The following is a 21,117-nucleotide window of genomic DNA, read 5'->3' as shown; positions in this document are numbered from 1 at the left end:
TGTTCGTTTGGTGCATTCTCCATATATACGTTGTTCGTTTGGTGCATTCTCCATATATACGTTGTTCGTTTGGTGCATTCTCCATATATACGTTGTTCGTTTGGTGCATTCTCCATATATACGTTGTTCGTTTGGTGCATTCTCCATATATACGTTGTTCGTTTGGTGCATTCTCCATATATACGTTGTTCGTTTGGTGCATTCTCCATATATACGTTGTTCGTTTGGTGCATTCTCCATATATACGTTGTTCGTTTGGTGCATTCTCCATATATACGTTGTTCGTTTGGTGCATTCTCCATATATACGTTGTTCGTTTGGTGCATTCTCCATATATACGTTGTTCGTTTGGTGCATTCTCCATATATACGTTGTTCGTTTGGTGCATTCTCCATATATACGTTGTTCGTTTGGTGCATTCTCCATATATACGTTGTTCGTTTGGTGCATTCTCCATATATACGTTGTTCGTTTGGTGCATTCTCCATATATACGTTGTTCGTTTGGTGCATTCTCCATATATACGTTGTTCGTTTGGTGCATTCTCCATATATACGTTGTTCGTTTGGTGCATTCTCCATATATACGTTGTTCGTTTGGTGCATTCTCCATATATACGTTGTTCGTTTGGTGCATTCTCCATATATACGTTGTTCGTTTGGTGCATTCTCCATATATACGTTGTTCGTTTGGTGCATTCTCCATATATACGTTGTTCGTTTGGTGCATTCTCCATATATACGTTGTTCGTTTGGTGCATTCTCCATATATACGTTGTTCGTTTGGTGCATTCTCCATATATACGTTGTTCGTTTGGTGCATTCTCCATATATACGTTGTTCGTTTGGTGCATTCTCCATATATACGTTGTTCGTTTGGTGCATTCTCCATATATACGTTGTTCGTTTGGTGCATTCTCCATATATACGTTGTTCGTTTGGTGCATTCTCCATATATACGTTGTTCGTTTGGTGCATTCTCCATATATACGTTGTTCGTTTGGTGCATTCTCCATATATACGTTGTTCGTTTGGTGCATTCTCCATATATACGTTGTTCGTTTGGTGCATTCTCCATATATACGTTGTTCGTTTGGTGCATTCTCCATATATACGTTGTTCGTTTGGTGCATTCTCCATATATACGTTGTTCGTTTGGTGCATTCTCCATATATACGTTGTTCGTTTGGTGCATTCTCCATATATACGTTGTTCGTTTGGTGCATTCTCCATATATACGTTGTTCGTTTGGTGCATTCTCCATATATACGTTGTTCGTTTGGTGCATTCTCCATATATACGTTGTTCGTTTGGTGCATTCTCCATATATACGTTGTTCGTTTGGTGCATTCTCCATATATACGTTGTTCGTTTGGTGCATTCTCCATATATACGTTGTTCGTTTGGTGCATTCTCCATATATACGTTGTTCGTTTGGTGCATTCTCCATATATACGTTGTTCGTTTGGTGCATTCTCCATATATACGTTGTTCGTTTGGTGCATTCTCCATATATACGTTGTTCGTTTGGTGCATTCTCCATATATACGTTGTTCGTTTGGTGCATTCTCCATATATACGTTGTTCGTTTGGTGCATTCTCCATATATACGTTGTTCGTTTGGTGCATTCTCCATATATACGTTGTTCGTTTGGTGCATTCTCCATATATACGTTGTTCGTTTGGTGCATTCTCCATATATACGTTGTTCGTTTGGTGCATTCTCCATATATACGTTGTTCGTTTGGTGCATTCTCCATATATACGTTGTTCGTTTGGTGCATTCTCCATATATACGTTGTTCGTTTGGTGCATTCTCCATATATACGTTGTTCGTTTGGTGCATTCTCCATATATACGTTGTTCGTTTGGTGCATTCTCCATATATACGTTGTTCGTTTGGTGCATTCTCCATATATACGTTGTTCGTTTGGTGCATTCTCCATATATACGTTGTTCGTTTGGTGCATTCTCCATATATACGTTGTTCGTTTGGTGCATTCTCCATATATACGTTGTTCGTTTGGTGCATTCTCCATATATACGTTGTTCGTTTGGTGCATTCTCCATATATACGTTGTTCGTTTGGTGCATTCTCCATATATACGTTGTTCGTTTGGTGCATTCTCCATATATACGTTGTTCGTTTGGTGCATTCTCCATATATACGTTGTTCGTTTGGTGCATTCTCCATATATACGTTGTTCGTTTGGTGCATTCTCCATATATACGTTGTTCGTTTGGTGCATTCTCCATATATACGTTGTTCGTTTGGTGCATTCTCCATATATACGTTGTTCGTTTGGTGCATTCTCCATATATACGTTGTTCGTTTGGTGCATTCTCCATATATACGTTGTTCGTTTGGTGCATTCTCCATATATACGTTGTTCGTTTGGTGCATTCTCCATATATACGTTGTTCGTTTGGTGCATTCTCCATATATACGTTGTTCGTTTGGTGCATTCTCCATATATACGTTGTTCGTTTGGTGCATTCTCCATATATACGTTGTTCGTTTGGTGCATTCTCCATATATACGTTGTTCGTTTGGTGCATTCTCCATATATACGTTGTTCGTTTGGTGCATTCTCCATATATACGTTGTTCGTTTGGTGCATTCTCCATATATACGTTGTTCGTTTGGTGCATTCTCCATATATACGTTGTTCGTTTGGTGCATTCTCCATATATACGTTGTTCGTTTGGTGCATTCTCCATATATACGTTGTTCGTTTGGTGCATTCTCCATATATACGTTGTTCGTTTGGTGCATTCTCCATATATACGTTGTTCGTTTGGTGCATTCTCCATATATACGTTGTTCGTTTGGTGCATTCTCCATATATACGTTGTTCGTTTGGTGCATTCTCCATATATACGTTGTTCGTTTGGTGCATTCTCCATATATACGTTGTTCGTTTGGTGCATTCTCCATATATACGTTGTTCGTTTGGTGCATTCTCCATATATACGTTGTTCGTTTGGTGCATTCTCCATATATACGTTGTTCGTTTGGTGCATTCTCCATATATACGTTGTTCGTTTGGTGCATTCTCCATATATACGTTGTTCGTTTGGTGCATTCTCCATATATACGTTGTTCGTTTGGTGCATTCTCCATATATACGTTGTTCGTTTGGTGCATTCTCCATATATACGTTGTTCGTTTGGTGCATTCTCCATATATACGTTGTTCGTTTGGTGCATTCTCCATATATACGTTGTTCGTTTGGTGCATTCTCCATATATACGTTGTTCGTTTGGTGCATTCTCCATATATACGTTGTTCGTTTGGTGCATTCTCCATATATACGTTGTTCGTTTGGTGCATTCTCCATATATACGTTGTTCGTTTGGTGCATTCTCCATATATACGTTGTTCGTTTGGTGCATTCTCCATATATACGTTGTTCGTTTGGTGCATTCTCCATATATACGTTGTTCGTTTGGTGCATTCTCCATATATACGTTGTTCGTTTGGTGCATTCTCCATATATACGTTGTTCGTTTGGTGCATTCTCCATATATACGTTGTTCGTTTGGTGCATTCTCCATATATACGTTGTTCGTTTGGTGCATTCTCCATATATACGTTGTTCGTTTGGTGCATTCTCCATATATACGTTGTTCGTTTGGTGCATTCTCCATATATACGTTGTTCGTTTGGTGCATTCTCCATATATACGTTGTTCGTTTGGTGCATTCTCCATATATACGTTGTTCGTTTGGTGCATTCTCCATATATACGTTGTTCGTTTGGTGCATTCTCCATATATACGTTGTTCGTTTGGTGCATTCTCCATATATACGTTGTTCGTTTGGTGCATTCTCCATATATACGTTGTTCGTTTGGTGCATTCTCCATATATACGTTGTTCGTTTGGTGCATTCTCCATATATACGTTGTTCGTTTGGTGCATTCTCCATATATACGTTGTTCGTTTGGTGCATTCTCCATATATACGTTGTTCGTTTGGTGCATTCTCCATATATACGTTGTTCGTTTGGTGCATTCTCCATATATACGTTGTTCGTTTGGTGCATTCTCCATATATACGTTGTTCGTTTGGTGCATTCTCCATATATACGTTGTTCGTTTGGTGCATTCTCCATATATACGTTGTTCGTTTGGTGCATTCTCCATATATACGTTGTTCGTTTGGTGCATTCTCCATATATACGTTGTTCGTTTGGTGCATTCTCCATATATACGTTGTTCGTTTGGTGCATTCTCCATATATACGTTGTTCGTTTGGTGCATTCTCCATATATACGTTGTTCGTTTGGTGCATTCTCCATATATACGTTGTTCGTTTGGTGCATTCTCCATATATACGTTGTTCGTTTGGTGCATTCTCCATATATACGTTGTTCGTTTGGTGCATTCTCCATATATACGTTGTTCGTTTGGTGCATTCTCCATATATACGTTGTTCGTTTGGTGCATTCTCCATATATACGTTGTTCGTTTGGTGCATTCTCCATATATACGTTGTTCGTTTGGTGCATTCTCCATATATACGTTGTTCGTTTGGTGCATTCTCCATATATACGTTGTTCGTTTGGTGCATTCTCCATATATACGTTGTTCGTTTGGTGCATTCTCCATATATACGTTGTTCGTTTGGTGCATTCTCCATATATACGTTGTTCGTTTGGTGCATTCTCCATATATACGTTGTTCGTTTGGTGCATTCTCCATATATACGTTGTTCGTTTGGTGCATTCTCCATATATACGTTGTTCGTTTGGTGCATTCTCCATATATACGTTGTTCGTTTGGTGCATTCTCCATATATACGTTGTTCGTTTGGTGCATTCTCCATATATACGTTGTTCGTTTGGTGCATTCTCCATATATACGTTGTTCGTTTGGTGCATTCTCCATATATACGTTGTTCGTTTGGTGCATTCTCCATATATACGTTGTTCGTTTGGTGCATTCTCCATATATACGTTGTTCGTTTGGTGCATTCTCCATATATACGTTGTTCGTTTGGTGCATTCTCCATATATACGTTGTTCGTTTGGTGCATTCTCCATATATACGTTGTTCGTTTGGTGCATTCTCCATATATACGTTGTTCGTTTGGTGCATTCTCCATATATACGTTGTTCGTTTGGTGCATTCTCCATATATACGTTGTTCGTTTGGTGCATTCTCCATATATACGTTGTTCGTTTGGTGCATTCTCCATATATACGTTGTTCGTTTGGTGCATTCTCCATATATACGTTGTTCGTTTGGTGCATTCTCCATATATACGTTGTTCGTTTGGTGCATTCTCCATATATACGTTGTTCGTTTGGTGCATTCTCCATATATACGTTGTTCGTTTGGTGCATTCTCCATATATACGTTGTTCGTTTGGTGCATTCTCCATATATACGTTGTTCGTTTGGTGCATTCTCCATATATACGTTGTTCGTTTGGTGCATTCTCCATATATACGTTGTTCGTTTGGTGCATTCTCCATATATACGTTGTTCGTTTGGTGCATTCTCCATATATACGTTGTTCGTTTGGTGCATTCTCCATATATACGTTGTTCGTTTGGTGCATTCTCCATATATACGTTGTTCGTTTGGTGCATTCTCCATATATACGTTGTTCGTTTGGTGCATTCTCCATATATACGTTGTTCGTTTGGTGCATTCTCCATATATACGTTGTTCGTTTGGTGCATTCTCCATATATACGTTGTTCGTTTGGTGCATTCTCCATATATACGTTGTTCGTTTGGTGCATTCTCCATATATACGTTGTTAGTTTGGTGCATTCTCCATATATACATTCTTCGTTTGGTGCATTCTCCATATATACATTGTTAGTTGGTGCATTCTCCATATATACATTCTTCGTTTGGTGCATTCTCCATATATACATTGTTCGTTTGGTGCATTCTCCATATATACATTGTTAGTTTGGTGCATTCTCCATATATACATTGTTAGTTTGGTGCATTCTCCATATATACATTGTTAGTTTGGTGCATTCTCCATATATACATTGTTAGTTTGGTGCATTCTCCATATATACATTGTTAGTTTGGTGCATTCTCCATATATACATTGTTAGTTTGGTGCATTCTCCATATATACATTGTTCGTTTGGTGCATTCTCCATATATACATTGTTCGTTTGGTGCATTCTCCATATATACATTGTTCGTTTGGTGCATTCTCCATATATACATTGTTCGTTTGGTGCATTCTCCATATATACATTGTTCGTTTGGTGCATTCTCCATATATACATTGTTCGTTTGGTGCATTCTCCATATATACATTGTTCGTTTGGTGCATTCTCCATATATACATTGTTCGTTTGGTGCATTCTCCATATATACATTGTTCGTTTGGTGCATTCTCCATATATACATTGTTCGTTTGGTGCATTCTCCATATATACATTGTTCGTTTGGTGCATTCTCCATATATACATTGTTCGTTTGGTGCATTCTCCATATATACATTGTTCGTTTGGTGCATTCTCCATATATACATTGTTCGTTTGGTGCATTCTCCATATATACATTGTTCGTTTGGTGCATTCTCCATATATACATTGTTCGTTTGGTGCATTCTCCATATATACATTGTTCGTTTGGTGCATTCTCCATATATACATTGTTCGTTTGGTGCATTCTCCATATATACATTGTTCGTTTGGTGCATTCTCCATATATACATTGTTCGTTTGGTGCATTCTCCATATATACATTGTTCGTTTGGTGCATTCTCCATATATACATTGTTCGTTTGGTGCATTCTCCATATATACATTGTTCGTTTGGTGCATTCTCCATATATACATTGTTCGTTTGGTGCATTCTCCATATATACATTGTTCGTTTGGTGCATTCTCCATATATACATTGTTCGTTTGGTGCATTCTCCATATATACATTGTTCGTTTGGTGCATTCTCCATATATACATTGTTCGTTTGGTGCATTCTCCATATATACATTGTTCGTTTGGTGCATTCTCCATATATACATTGTTCGTTTGGTGCATTCTCCATATATACATTGTTCGTTTGGTGCATTCTCCATATATACATTGTTCGTTTGGTGCATTCTCCATATATACATTGTTCGTTTGGTGCATTCTCCATATATACATTGTTCGTTTGGTGCATTCTCCATATATACATTGTTCGTTTGGTGCATTCTCCATATATACATTGTTCGTTTGGTGCATTCTCCATATATACATTGTTCGTTTGGTGCATTCTCCATATATACATTGTTCGTTTGGTGCATTCTCCATATATACATTGTTCGTTTGGTGCATTCTCCATATATACATTGTTCGTTTGGTGCATTCTCCATATATACATTGTTCGTTTGGTGCATTCTCCATATATACATTGTTCGTTTGGTGCATTCTCCATATATACATTGTTCGTTTGGTGCATTCTCCATATATACATTGTTCGTTTGGTGCATTCTCCATATATACATTGTTCGTTTGGTGCATTCTCCATATATACATTGTTCGTTTGGTGCATTCTCCATATATACATTGTTCGTTTGGTGCATTCTCCATATATACATTGTTCGTTTGGTGCATTCTCCATATATACATTGTTCGTTTGGTGCATTCTCCATATATACATTGTTCGTTTGGTGCATTCTCCATATATACATTGTTCGTTTGGTGCATTCTCCATATATACATTGTTCGTTTGGTGCATTCTCCATATATACATTGTTCGTTTGGTGCATTCTCCATATATACATTGTTCGTTTGGTGCATTCTCCATATATACATTGTTCGTTTGGTGCATTCTCCATATATACATTGTTCGTTTGGTGCATTCTCCATATATACATTGTTCGTTTGGTGCATTCTCCATATATACATTGTTCGTTTGGTGCATTCTCCATATATACATTGTTCGTTTGGTGCATTCTCCATATATACATTGTTCGTTTGGTGCATTCTCCATATATACATTGTTCGTTTGGTGCATTCTCCATATATACATTGTTCGTTTGGTGCATTCTCCATATATACATTGTTCGTTTGGTGCATTCTCCATATATACATTGTTCGTTTGGTGCATTCTCCATATATACATTGTTCGTTTGGTGCATTCTCCATATATACATTGTTCGTTTGGTGCATTCTCCATATATACATTGTTCGTTTGGTGCATTCTCCATATATACATTGTTCGTTTGGTGCATTCTCCATATATACATTGTTCGTTTGGTGCATTCTCCATATATACATTGTTCGTTTGGTGCATTCTCCATATATACATTCTTCGTTTGGTGCATTCTCCATATATACATTGTTCGTTTGGTGCATTCTCCATATATACATTGTTAGTTTGGTGCATTCTCCATATATACATTGTTAGTTTGGTGCATTCTCCATATATACATTGTTAGTTTGGTGCATTCTCCATATATACATTGTTAGTTTGGTGCATTCTCCATATATACATTGTTAGTTTGGTGCATTCTCCATATATACATTGTTCGTTTGGTGCATTCTCCATATATACATTGTTCGTTTGGTGCATTCTCCATATATACATTGTTCGTTTGGTGCATTCTCCATATATACATTCTTCGTTTGGTGCATTCTCCATATATACATTGTTAGTTTGGTGCATTCTCCATATATACATTCTTCGTTTGGTGCATTCTCCATATATACATTGTTCGTTTGGTGCATTCTCCATATATACATTGTTCGTTTGGTGCATTCTCCATATATACATTGCTAGTTTGGTGCATTCTCCATATATACATTGTTAGTTTGGTGCATTCTCCATATATACATTGTTCGTTTGGTGCATTCTCCATATATACATTGTTAGTTTGGTGCATTCTCCATATATACATTGTTAGTTTGGTGCATTCTCCATATATACATTGTTAGTTTGGTGCATTCTCCATATATACATTGTTAGTTTGGTGCATTCTCCATATATACATTGTTAGTTTGGTGCATTCTCCATATATACATTGTTAGTTTGGTGCATTCTCCATATATACATTGTTAGTTTGGTGCATTCTCCATATATACATTGTTAGTTTGGTGCATTCTCCATATATACATTGTTCGTTTGGTGCATTCTCCATATATACATTCTTCGTTTGGTGCATTCTCCATATATACATTGTTAGTTTGGTGCATTCTCCATATATACATTGTTAGTTTGGTGCATTCTCCATATATACATTGTTAGTTTGGTGCATTCTCCATATATACATTGTTAGTTTGGTGCATTCTCCATATATACATTGTTAGTTTGGTGCATTCTCCATATATACATTGTTAGTTTGGTGCATTCTCCATATATACATTGTTAGTTTGGTGCATTCTCCATATATACATTGTTAGTTTGGTGCATTCTCCATATATACATTGTTAGTTTGGTGCATTCTCCATATATACATTGTTAGTTTGGTGCATTCTCCATATATACATTGTTAGTTTGGTGCATTCTCCATATATACATTGTTAGTTTGGTGCATTCTCCATATATACATTGTTAGTTTGGTGCATTCTCCATATATACATTGTTAGTTTGGTGCATTCTCCATATATACATTGTTAGTTTGGTGCATTCTCCATATATACATTCTTCGTTTGGTGCATTCTCCATATATACATTGTTCGTTTGGTGCATTCTCCATATATACATTGTTAGTTTGGTGCATTCTCCATATATACATTGTTAGTTTGGTGCATTCTCCATATATACATTGTTAGTTTGGTGCATTCTCCATATATACATTGTTAGTTTGGTGCATTCTCCATATATACATTCTTCGTTTGGTGCATTCTCCATATATACATTGTTAGTTTGGTGCATTCTCCATATATACATTGTTAGTTTGGTGCATTCTCCATATATACATTGTTAGTTTGGTGCATTCTCCATATATACATTGTTAGTTTGGTGCATTCTCCATATATACATTCTTCGTTTGGTGCATTCTCCATATATACATTCTTCGTTTGGTGCATTCTCCATATATACATTCTTCGTTTGGTGCATTCTCCATATATACATTGTTAGTTTGGTGCATTCTCCATATATACATTCTTCGTTTGGTGCATTCTCCATATATACATTGTTAGTTTGGTGCATTCTCCATATATACATTGTTCGTTTGGTGCATTCTCCATATATACATTGTTCGTTTGGTGCATTCTCCATATATACATTGTTAGTTTGGTGCATTCTCCATATATACATTGTTCGTTTGGTGCATTCTCCATATATACATTGTTAGTTTGGTGCATTCTCCATATATACATTGTTCGTTTGGTGCATTCTCCATATATACATTGTTAGTTTGGTTCATTCTCCATATATACATTCTTCGTTTGGTGCATTCTCCATATATACATTGTTAGTTTGGTGCATTCTCCATATATACATTGTTCGTTTGGTGCATTCTCCATATATACATTGTTCGTTTGGTGCATTCTCCATATATACATTGTTAGTTTGGTGCATTCTCCATATATACATTCTTCGTTTGGTGCATTCTCCATATATACATTGTTAGTTTGGTGCATTCTCCATATATACATTGTTCGTTTGGTGCATTCTCCATATATACATTGTTCGTTTGGTGCATTCTCCATATATACATTGTTCGTTTGGTGCATTCTCCATATATACATTGTTCGTTTGGTGCATTCTCCATATATACATTGTTCGTTTGGTGCATTCTCCATATATACATTGTTCGTTTGGTGCATTCTCCATATATACATTGTTCGTTTGGTGCATTCTCCATATATACATTGTTCGTTTGGTGCATTCTCCATATATACATTGTTCGTTTGGTGCATTCTCCATATATACATTGTTCGTTTGGTGCATTCTCCATATATACATTGTTCGTTTGGTGCATTCTCCATATATACATTGTTCGTTTGGTGCATTCTCCATATATACATTGTTCGTTTGGTGCATTCTCCATATATACATTGTTCGTTTGGTGCATTCTCCATATATACATTGTTAGTTTGGTGCATTCTCCATATATACATTGTTCGTTTGGTGCATTCTCCATATATACATTGTTCGTTTGGTGCATTCTCCATATATACATTGTTCGTTTGGTGCATTCTCCATATATACATTGTTAGTTTGGTGCATTCTCCATATATACATTGTTAGTTTGGTGCATTCTCCATATATACATTGTTAGTTTGGTGCATTCTCCATATATACATTGTTCGTTTGGTGCATTCTCCATATATACATTGTTAGTTTGGTGCATTCTCCATATATACATTGTTAGTTTGGTGCATTCTCCATATATACATTGTTAGTTTGGTGCATTCTCCATATATACATTGTTAGTTTGGTGCATTCTCCATATATACATTGTTAGTTTGGTGCATTCTCCATATATACATTGTTAGTTTGGTGCATTCTCCATATATACATTGTTAGTTTGGTGCATTCTCCATATATACATTGTTAGTTTGGTGCATTCTCCATATATACATTGTTAGTTTGGTGCATTCTCCATATATACATTGTTAGTTTGGTGCATTCTCCATATATACATTGTTAGTTTGGTGCATTCTCCATATATACATTGTTCGTTTGGTGCATTCTCCATATATACATTGTTCGTTTGGTGCATTCTCCATATATACATTGTTCGTTTGGTGCATTCTCCATATATACATTGTTCGTTTGGTGCATTCTCCATATATACATTGTTCGTTTGGTGCATTCTCCATATATACATTGTTCGTTTGGTGCATTCTCCATATATACATTGTTCGTTTGGTGCATTCTCCATATATACATTGTTCGTTTGGTGCATTCTCCATATATACATTGTTCGTTTGGTGCATTCTCCATATATACATTGTTCGTTTGGTGCATTCTCCATATATACATTGTTCGTTTGGTGCATTCTCCATATATACATTGTTCGTTTGGTGCATTCTCCATATATACATTGTTCGTTTGGTGCATTCTCCATATATACATTGTTCGTTTGGTGCATTCTCCATATATACATTGTTCGTTTGGTGCATTCTCCATATATACATTGTTCGTTTGGTGCATTCTCCATATATACATTGTTCGTTTGGTGCATTCTCCATATATACATTGTTCGTTTGGTGCATTCTCCATATATACATTGTTCGTTTGGTGCATTCTCCATATATACATTGTTCGTTTGGTGCATTCTCCATATATACATTGTTCGTTTGGTGCATTCTCCATATATACATTGTTCGTTTGGTGCATTCTCCATATATACATTGTTCGTTTGGTGCATTCTCCATATATACATTGTTCGTTTGGTGCATTCTCCATATATACATTGTTCGTTTGGTGCATTCTCCATATATACATTGTTCGTTTGGTGCATTCTCCATATATACATTGTTCGTTTGGTGCATTCTCCATATATACATTGTTCGTTTGGTGCATTCTCCATATATACATTGTTCGTTTGGTGCATTCTCCATATATACATTGTTCGTTTGGTGCATTCTCCATATATACATTGTTCGTTTGGTGCATTCTCCATATATACATTGTTCGTTTGGTGCATTCTCCATATATACATTGTTCGTTTGGTGCATTCTCCATATATACATTGTTCGTTTGGTGCATTCTCCATATATACATTGTTCGTTTGGTGCATTCTCCATATATACATTGTTCGTTTGGTGCATTCTCCATATATACATTGTTCGTTTGGTGCATTCTCCATATATACATTGTTCGTTTGGTGCATTCTCCATATATACATTGTTCGTTTGGTGCATTCTCCATATATACATTGTTCGTTTGGTGCATTCTCCATATATACATTGTTCGTTTGGTGCATTCTCCATATATACATTGTTCGTTTGGTGCATTCTCCATATATACATTGTTCGTTTGGTGCATTCTCCATATATACATTGTTCGTTTGGTGCATTCTCCATATATACATTGTTCGTTTGGTGCATTCTCCATATATACATTGTTCGTTTGGTGCATTCTCCATATATACATTGTTCGTTTGGTGCATTCTCCATATATACATTGTTCGTTTGGTGCATTCTCCATATATACATTGTTCGTTTGGTGCATTCTCCATATATACATTGTTCGTTTGGTGCATTCTCCATATATACATTGTTCGTTTGGTGCATTCTCCATATATACATTGTTCGTTTGGTGCATTCTCCATATATACATTGTTCGTTTGGTGCATTCTCCATATATACATTGTTCGTTTGGTGCATTCTCCATATATACATTGTTCGTTTGGTGCATTCTCCATATATACATTGTTCGTTTGGTGCATTCTCCATATATACATTGTTCGTTTGGTGCATTCTCCATATATACATTGTTCGTTTGGTGCATTCTCCATATATACATTGTTCGTTTGGTGCATTCTCCATATATACATTGTTCGTTTGGTGCATTCTCCATATATACATTGTTCGTTTGGTGCATTCTCCATATATACATTGTTCGTTTGGTGCATTCTCCATATATACATTGTTCGTTTGGTGCATTCTCCATATATACATTGTTCGTTTGGTGCATTCTCCATATATACATTGTTCGTTTGGTGCATTCTCCATATATACATTGTTCGTTTGGTGCATTCTCCATATATACATTGTTCGTTTGGTGCATTCTCCATATATACATTGTTCGTTTGGTGCATTCTCCATATATACATTGTTCGTTTGGTGCATTCTCCATATATACATTGTTCGTTTGGTGCATTCTCCATATATACATTGTTCGTTTGGTGCATTCTCCATATATACATTGTTCGTTTGGTGCATTCTCCATATATACATTGTTCGTTTGGTGCATTCTCCATATATACATTGTTCGTTTGGTGCATTCTCCATATATACATTGTTCGTTTGGTGCATTCTCCATATATACATTGTTCGTTTGGTGCATTCTCCATATATACATTGTTCGTTTGGTGCATTCTCCATATATACATTGTTCGTTTGGTGCATTCTCCATATATACAGCATAATCATGTTGACACACCGGTTCCTGTTAGATCATAGAAGTTAAGCAATGTTGAGCCTGGTCAGTGGTACAAAAATGAGTGACCATTTGGAAATATCAGGTGCTGTATGTGCTCTCTGCTTATCTCAGCATTGTTTTCAATTGTTCTAGATTTCTTCTTGCCACTGGAATCAAGCAGGGTCGATTCAGGTACAGGTTGAGATTGTGCAACTCTTGCCTCACAATTACATGCATAGCTACCCTTACAGAAATATCTATTGGTACATTCTCTCTTTTTTTTTATATGGGAGTCACCACTCAAGGATAAAGGTTAATGAGTGTACAGTGGTCACAGCGACAACAGCATATTAATAGTTAATGGTTGAAATGGGGTAGAAATGAATTATTTAGTGGGTGGTTTAACAAGAACTTGTTTACATTGGACTTGATGATGACCATATTGTAGTCAGCTGGAAAGCAGGTCAGAGGAACAGAGTTCCACAAGTAAGCAGTTTTAGGAAAGAAGTTTTGTTCATGGAATTTGCATTTAGATTTAGGCACAGATAGAGAATGGGGGGAAAAACTGTTGATAGTGGTTGTAGCTAGATGGGTGTTTTTTGTATGAAAGTTTGACAAGGGGGAGGGGGGCATAGACTGAAGCTCATACATTCTCTTTATGTAACCGTTTTGTTTGTTTTATATTTAATTTTTTTTTGTTTTTTTAATCATATGGCTCTAAAAAGACGTTTGAGTTAATAAAAAAAAAATTGGGACATGCCGATATAAATCAAACGATTTAGTTGATTATTTGTAACACTTAATTCGATGTAAATATTACCCCCTTTTGACCATTTTCTTTTCAAACTCTTTTTTCACCGCCAATGCTTGGATTGGCATAAAATGGATAGTGTTTAAGTTCCTCACTGGTTCGTTGTGACAAACTTCTGAGAAATGTGTTTTGTTTTGTTTTTGTTTTGAAATCGCAACCATTTTCTTATTTATTGCTCTTTCAGGACGACTTCAATGTGGACACGTTTGTGATGGACTGCCGCAGGCGGGTTCCCCTCGAGACACTTCGTGATGACCTGCACATCTACTTGAAAATCCTACGAAGTGCTATGATAGAATTGATTAACAAGGATTACGCAGATTTTGTTAATCTCTCGACTAATTTGGTGAGTTGTTTTTTTTTACCACGCATACCACCTTTCTTTGTTTTAGATGTTGGCAGACAATGCTGAAAAGAAAACCGTTTAGTGAGTTGCACACACACAAATGGATTCAAATGTCAAGAATTTGGTATTTCCACTGATTGCCTAATAGGATGCTTCATTCAACCCAGAAATACTCGCGCAAATATTGGTCAAACGGTTGCGACAATAGACAAAGGAAATATTAGTGATACCAATAAGAATGTGATTATAAATAAAATCATCACAGAGAAAAAAAAGTCAGAGAGAAAGGCTGCAGCAAGTTTCACCATTTCTTCACCACGAGACAACTGTCTAACTTACGCACTATCACCCCCTACGCTTTTCAGTAAACATCAATTAAAAGAATAACAATTTGAAAAGCTGAAAAATGAAAAGTGAAATAAAAACAATATATTTTTGTAGATCAACTGTCTTGTGATTCTTACTTCGCTGTCAGGGTGTGTATATATTTTGTGCCAGCGACAAAAAGTACGTGTAAACATTATATAGGCTGGACAATCGACCACAGCGATTACATAATATTTGGAGGTGGGGGAGATTCATTTACCATTGAATAAATGGTAAACTGTTGAACAGGAGTGAAAGCGGCACCTCAGGGGGAGCCACTTATCAAGAGTAACCAATCAGTGGATTGCTGAGCCTTTTACCAGGGATAAAACTGAACCGTTAATACCTAGTATGGTATTAGCCTTTGGCGAACTATGCTAGTTTCCTCTGAAGGAGGAAGTTTATAGGAAACATTGAATTCACAAGCAGTTCCCAGCCACATGTATAACCAGGTCATAGGAAAATGACATGCAGTACGTAGCATTCCCAAATGGTCACCCGTCTGGTAATTGCCAGGCTTCATGTCCCTTAACTTTATTATTAATTGTATGTTTCTCTCTTTTCATTTTACTTCATTCGAAGTTCTCAAAAATCAAGGGGGCCCCCTTCCTGGGGTTAACACTTGATTTCTATATGAGATACATAACTATTCAAATATTCCATTAAATTTCTCTTGAGTTAGTGCAGAAGTTAAGAACAGTATTTCTCAATAGACCATTTAAATATGTTATAATTATGCCTATGACAACAGCATATTCTTATCATTGTTTTGACTCTCGATTATATATCCCTCGCAGTTAGACAACCGAGAACCACATCACTCTATATAAAAGCATATAAGATATCAACGGACACTCACTCGAGAGTCAAAACACTGAAAAGAATATGCTGTTGTCATAGCCCTAGTTATAATGTATCTTTCTTTTGGTCTTACTGAATTCCAGAACAAGAATTCATTTTTTCCGATAGAATAGTCATGCTATTACTTAAGATAACATCACTTGGAGAAGATGCACCATTCCTTGTAAACGGGTTAGCGATTTGGGCCGCAAATACTATGTGATTTTTATTATTTAGTCAGAATTTACTTGTACGGAAAATCCTTCTCATGTTAGGTTGTCTTGACAAACCTCTGTACAGAGATACCTTAGACACTCAAGGATAGTGTCTACTAGACATTCAAGTTCTTTCTAGTAGGCATTTAAGTTAATAAGAATGGTATTTAATGTACCTATTTACTATGCCTCCCCACGGGACAGAGTTAGACACCAGGGTCGTTTTTTAACGTGGAGAATGGTATTTAATGTAATTCAATAAGAGAAATTTCATAGCAATTTTAATAAATAGCCAGGGGAAATAACCCTTTTTAATTGCTAATAAATTACCTCCCTTTTTTGACTAAAGTTTTCATAAATAGAAAAAAATCTCATTGGTAAATAATCTGTTAATGTTTAATGAATGTTTCTTTTAGATTTTCTGATGAGAATTTGTTTCACGATCGTTCGGATTTCTTTATAAAGAAAAAAATGAACGATACAACTATTTAAATTATCTGCACAATATATATATATATATATATATATATATATATATATATATATATATATTAGTGATGGGACGGTTCTAATATTTTTACTGATTCCAATTCTAATACTTTAGAGATTTATAAAGTTTTTATTTTTTCCTGATTACCATAAGAAACACATGTTTAATGGGCATATTTTTTCTCAAAAAGAAAAATACACTCAGGAGGTGGGGAGTTGGGGTCACATATTAAATTATGCATATATTTTCTCAAGCATAAAATTACACTTGTGAGTAATTTTTTATAAATTTTAGTTTTACTGATAGTTTAAAATCAATAAATATTATTTTATTATTATTACCAGCAGTGGAAGATTTTGTTTCAAACAATTCCGATATCCCAAAAAGTTCTGATTTTTCCAATTAATCGGCTCAACACTCATAAATTCATATATCCTCGAACAAATACAATTTTAGCAAGTTTTACAACTCTTGGAGAGAAATTGATGAATTTAGATGAATTTTATCCTTTCTTCAGAGTAATTTTACAGTAAGCTATTATATAGTCTATACTCCTATAATTTTTTCTTTTATGTGTATTCATATTAAAAACCCTTTTTTCTATTTATTTTTTTTAAAAATGCAGCTTTCTTATATATGGTTTGTGGAATTGCATTCACTAGCAAAAGATCTAGCTAATTTGCATATTCTTTTAAGCATTCATTTTAATTAATTCCTTATTAGTTTTCTCACAGGATGATCATCTTTAGTTAACTATTATGTGTAATTATATTCATGCAGATATTCTACATGATTTATACTGGCGTAATATTTGCATAAAAAGTTTATAGTAAACACAAAACTCTTCCCATATATATTTATGTATACGTATATATTTATGTTTAAAAAATTTTGCCTACCAAACTCCTCCATGAGTTTTTGGTCGATAGACATGAAACTTCATATACAAGGTATTTGAACCCATGCAAAAATTTATATTTGGGTTTTAGCACAGGAAAATTGGTACAAAAATGTGAAAAAAAATTTTTTAAATGAAATTTGCCAGGTGAAGGTCTAACATCGGCATTTCAAATATGCATGCATAACGTAGTAGCTATTGGTTCCTGTTTTAATTTTTAGTCTTGTAACAAACAATTCTCTATAACTCAGTCATTAACAGCAGAGGAAAAAATGTTTCAGTTTCGATTCTTGGTAGTGGCACACGTCATTTTTTTTTTTTTTTTTACTTTTTAAATCGTTACTATGTATTGGGTTCAATATAATCTAATATATAAAAAGCAAAATGTGTACGCATATGTTTGTATGTCTCGCAAAAACGTTCGACAGAGGTGAGGGATCCTGACGAGTTTTGTATCGTTTTCAAATTCCGTCTTTCGGATTACAAATATCAAAAAATTGGCCAAAAACATTAATTCCTTCACCCTCAACTGGGCAGTTTTCTACAAGGAGGGGTCAGTTTTTGTGTCACCATTTTCGCAAAGTCATCGTCTCCTTTTTGATTGACTTCGCTTAATTTCAACGTACGGAACTGCCGGTCGGGCGATGGAGACATTGGCTAAGACATCACGTTTTCTTTTAACCTTTTTTTTTTCCTTTGCATTACGAGTTGGAGCTTGGTGAATAGTGCGGTACCTATTAGATTTGAGATTTTTTTCCACCTGTCTAAGAGTGTTAAATAAAGCAGATGTTATTTTTTATTTTATTTCGTTTAATATTTGGCAACTCTTCAGATATTTTTCATATCTTGCTATAATTTTTTTAATTCCAAATAAGAATTTTCTTAATTATTTTCCAGGTTGGAATGGACAAAGCTATAAACAATCTGACGGTGCCTCTTGGACAATTTAAAGAAGAAGTTTTGGTAAATGATTTTCTTTTTTTTATTATTACTTTTTTTATTCTTGTTTTTTTTTTTTCTTTTTTTTTTCCTTTTTCTTTTTTTTCCTTGTTTTATTTTTTTTTTTTGTTGTATTTTTTTCTTGTTTTCTTTAGATGGGAGTCAGCACTGCTGCTCCAGGGTGAATGTCGAAACAAGTTATCAATTAAATAACAATAGCAAAAATAAAAAATATCAACTGAAATGCTAAGAAAAGATCAAAACTACACAAAAATAAGCAGAGACATGAAAAGCAAATTCTCTGAATTTGAATTCCCATAAAGTTCGAAAGAGATGATTCTCAACAGACTTGTTCCATGCGAAACCAATTATCTTACAACAAATTGTCTTTTTCTTCTTCTTACAGAGTGTCACTTCAGCCATGGAAAATGCAATTGAAGCTGTAGAGGAGAAACTCCAACACAGGCAGAAAATAAAGGAGAAGAAAGTGAGTCAAGTTTTTTTGCATGTGTCTTTTTTTCTTTTTTTTCTATCTTTTTAGGTCTTTTTCTGTTTTGGTTCAATTTTTGGTTCTTGTCTAGAATGCTGCCAATATATAAAAAAACATAAAAATATATATAAATATATAAAAAAAACATAAAAAGAGGTCTTATTGAATAGAGGGTATAATTTGAGCTACTTCCTCTGTAGGTTATGATGATGATGGCACTCCTAGGAATAAATGTAATTTTTAATATTACTGAATAATTTGTCTGTAATGGAGTTCTATAGTTATATAAGGTAATGGCTAATAGCAAAAACATAATAAATTTTTATGTACTGTTGGTGTAAACCTACGGCATTTTAGTCCAGAAGGTAAAAAATTGCACCTCTTTTATTATATACATGTAAGGGGAATTCTGAACAAGTACTTAATATTTTAACCCTGTTGAGGTGTCCATAAATGCTGCTATTAGTCATTAGAAGCATTAAACATTAGCTTCACCTGTTCACTATCGATTAGCAATGTAATTCTTATTCACTACTTGAAATCGTTGAAACAAAACGAATCCATGAAAAAAAAAATACAGGACTAAAAATAATAGCATATTTTGTAATATTTAGATGATTCAAACTATCATTCTCATCTTGAATGTTATTCTCATAAGGTTTCAGATTATGTGACCTCCAATTGTCTTCAGGTGCCTCTTGTCGAGCTTGGAAATCTTTCCATTAAACTCTGGAATCTGCACAGAATTTCAAATGGAACCCTTTATTTAATCCATGAAGGTAGCATGTTCTTGTTCCATCAGCCATAATTGGGTAGAAGTCCTAAGTAATTCACAAACAACATCTAGCAGAAAACACTATCAACAATTATCCCCACTCTTTATCTGTGCCTAAACCTAAACGTAGATTCCATGAACAAAGCTTCTTTCTTAGAACTGCACGCCTATGGAATTGCCTTCTGTTTTCCAGTTGACTACTATATGGTTGTCTTCAAGTCTAACGTAAACAAGTTCTTGATGAGCCGTTCCATATAAGTTAACAAATTTACCGAATTTCCATTACTAACGATTACTATATTGTCCAATTTCTACTGTACACTCTTTAATCCTTATCCTCGAGTAACCTCTTGGCTTTGATAAGTGGTGATGCGTATGTAAAAAAAAAAAAATTGTATTCTAGGTACAATTGAATTTTGCTTAGTACTTTATCTATGCTATCTGCTACAGGTCCTTGTAACAAGATACACTTGAAGAAGGCTGGATGTTATATCAGCTGAAACGTTGTGAAAATCACACTCAAGATGAGAACAGTAGTTTAAAGAATCCAAATATGAATTATGTACCCAGTTTCATACATTAATGTCCAATGTTTTATCGTCAAAATGAATACTTTATGTTCATACGTTGACGAATACTTGTTTACAGATTTTTTGTGCGCGTCACGACGCACAGCAATTATGTTTATATGCGGTTGTCACTACTATCAACTCGTGCATAAAAAGTTTTTATCCAATTCTTTCCAAATTTTAGGACAAAAGAAATTAATATTTTCGCTATTAAATAGCGTTTGAACACAGTTTCTATCTTTACTTATCTTTGTACTGCAAAGCGTTAACTTTGAGATATTCCAACTTTTGACTGGAAAGACATGCATGTTGTGCTCAAATTCTTTAGCAAAGACAATTCTTTTCCCTGATTAGCTAAAACAACTAGCA

At 35.1% G+C, this 21,117-nt stretch overlaps 1 protein-coding gene across 1 annotated transcript in view; it reads left to right on the top strand.

Moving 5' to 3' along the window:
• LOC145256361 (conserved oligomeric Golgi complex subunit 2-like) overlaps positions 1 to 21,117 on the top strand; it is an 81,012-nt gene that overhangs the window by 25,748 nt on the left and 34,147 nt on the right. Inside the window, exons 2-4 of the mRNA XM_080115186.1 lie at positions 15,005 to 15,166; positions 18,873 to 18,938; positions 19,321 to 19,401. Of these exons, the coding sequence (XP_079971312.1) occupies positions 15,005 to 15,166; positions 18,873 to 18,938; positions 19,321 to 19,401 (309 nt within the window). The remainder of the gene's footprint in view (positions 1 to 15,004; positions 15,167 to 18,872; positions 18,939 to 19,320; positions 19,402 to 21,117) is intronic.

This window comes from Euprymna scolopes, chromosome 32 (genome assembly GCF_053919585.1).
Source record: "Euprymna scolopes isolate OS-2025 chromosome 32, ASM5391958v1, whole genome shotgun sequence".
Lineage (NCBI taxonomy): Eukaryota > Metazoa > Mollusca > Cephalopoda > Sepiida > Sepiolidae > Euprymna > Euprymna scolopes.
Note: the sequence above shows the minus strand (reverse complement) of the source record. Positions and strands in the feature narration are given on the sequence as shown.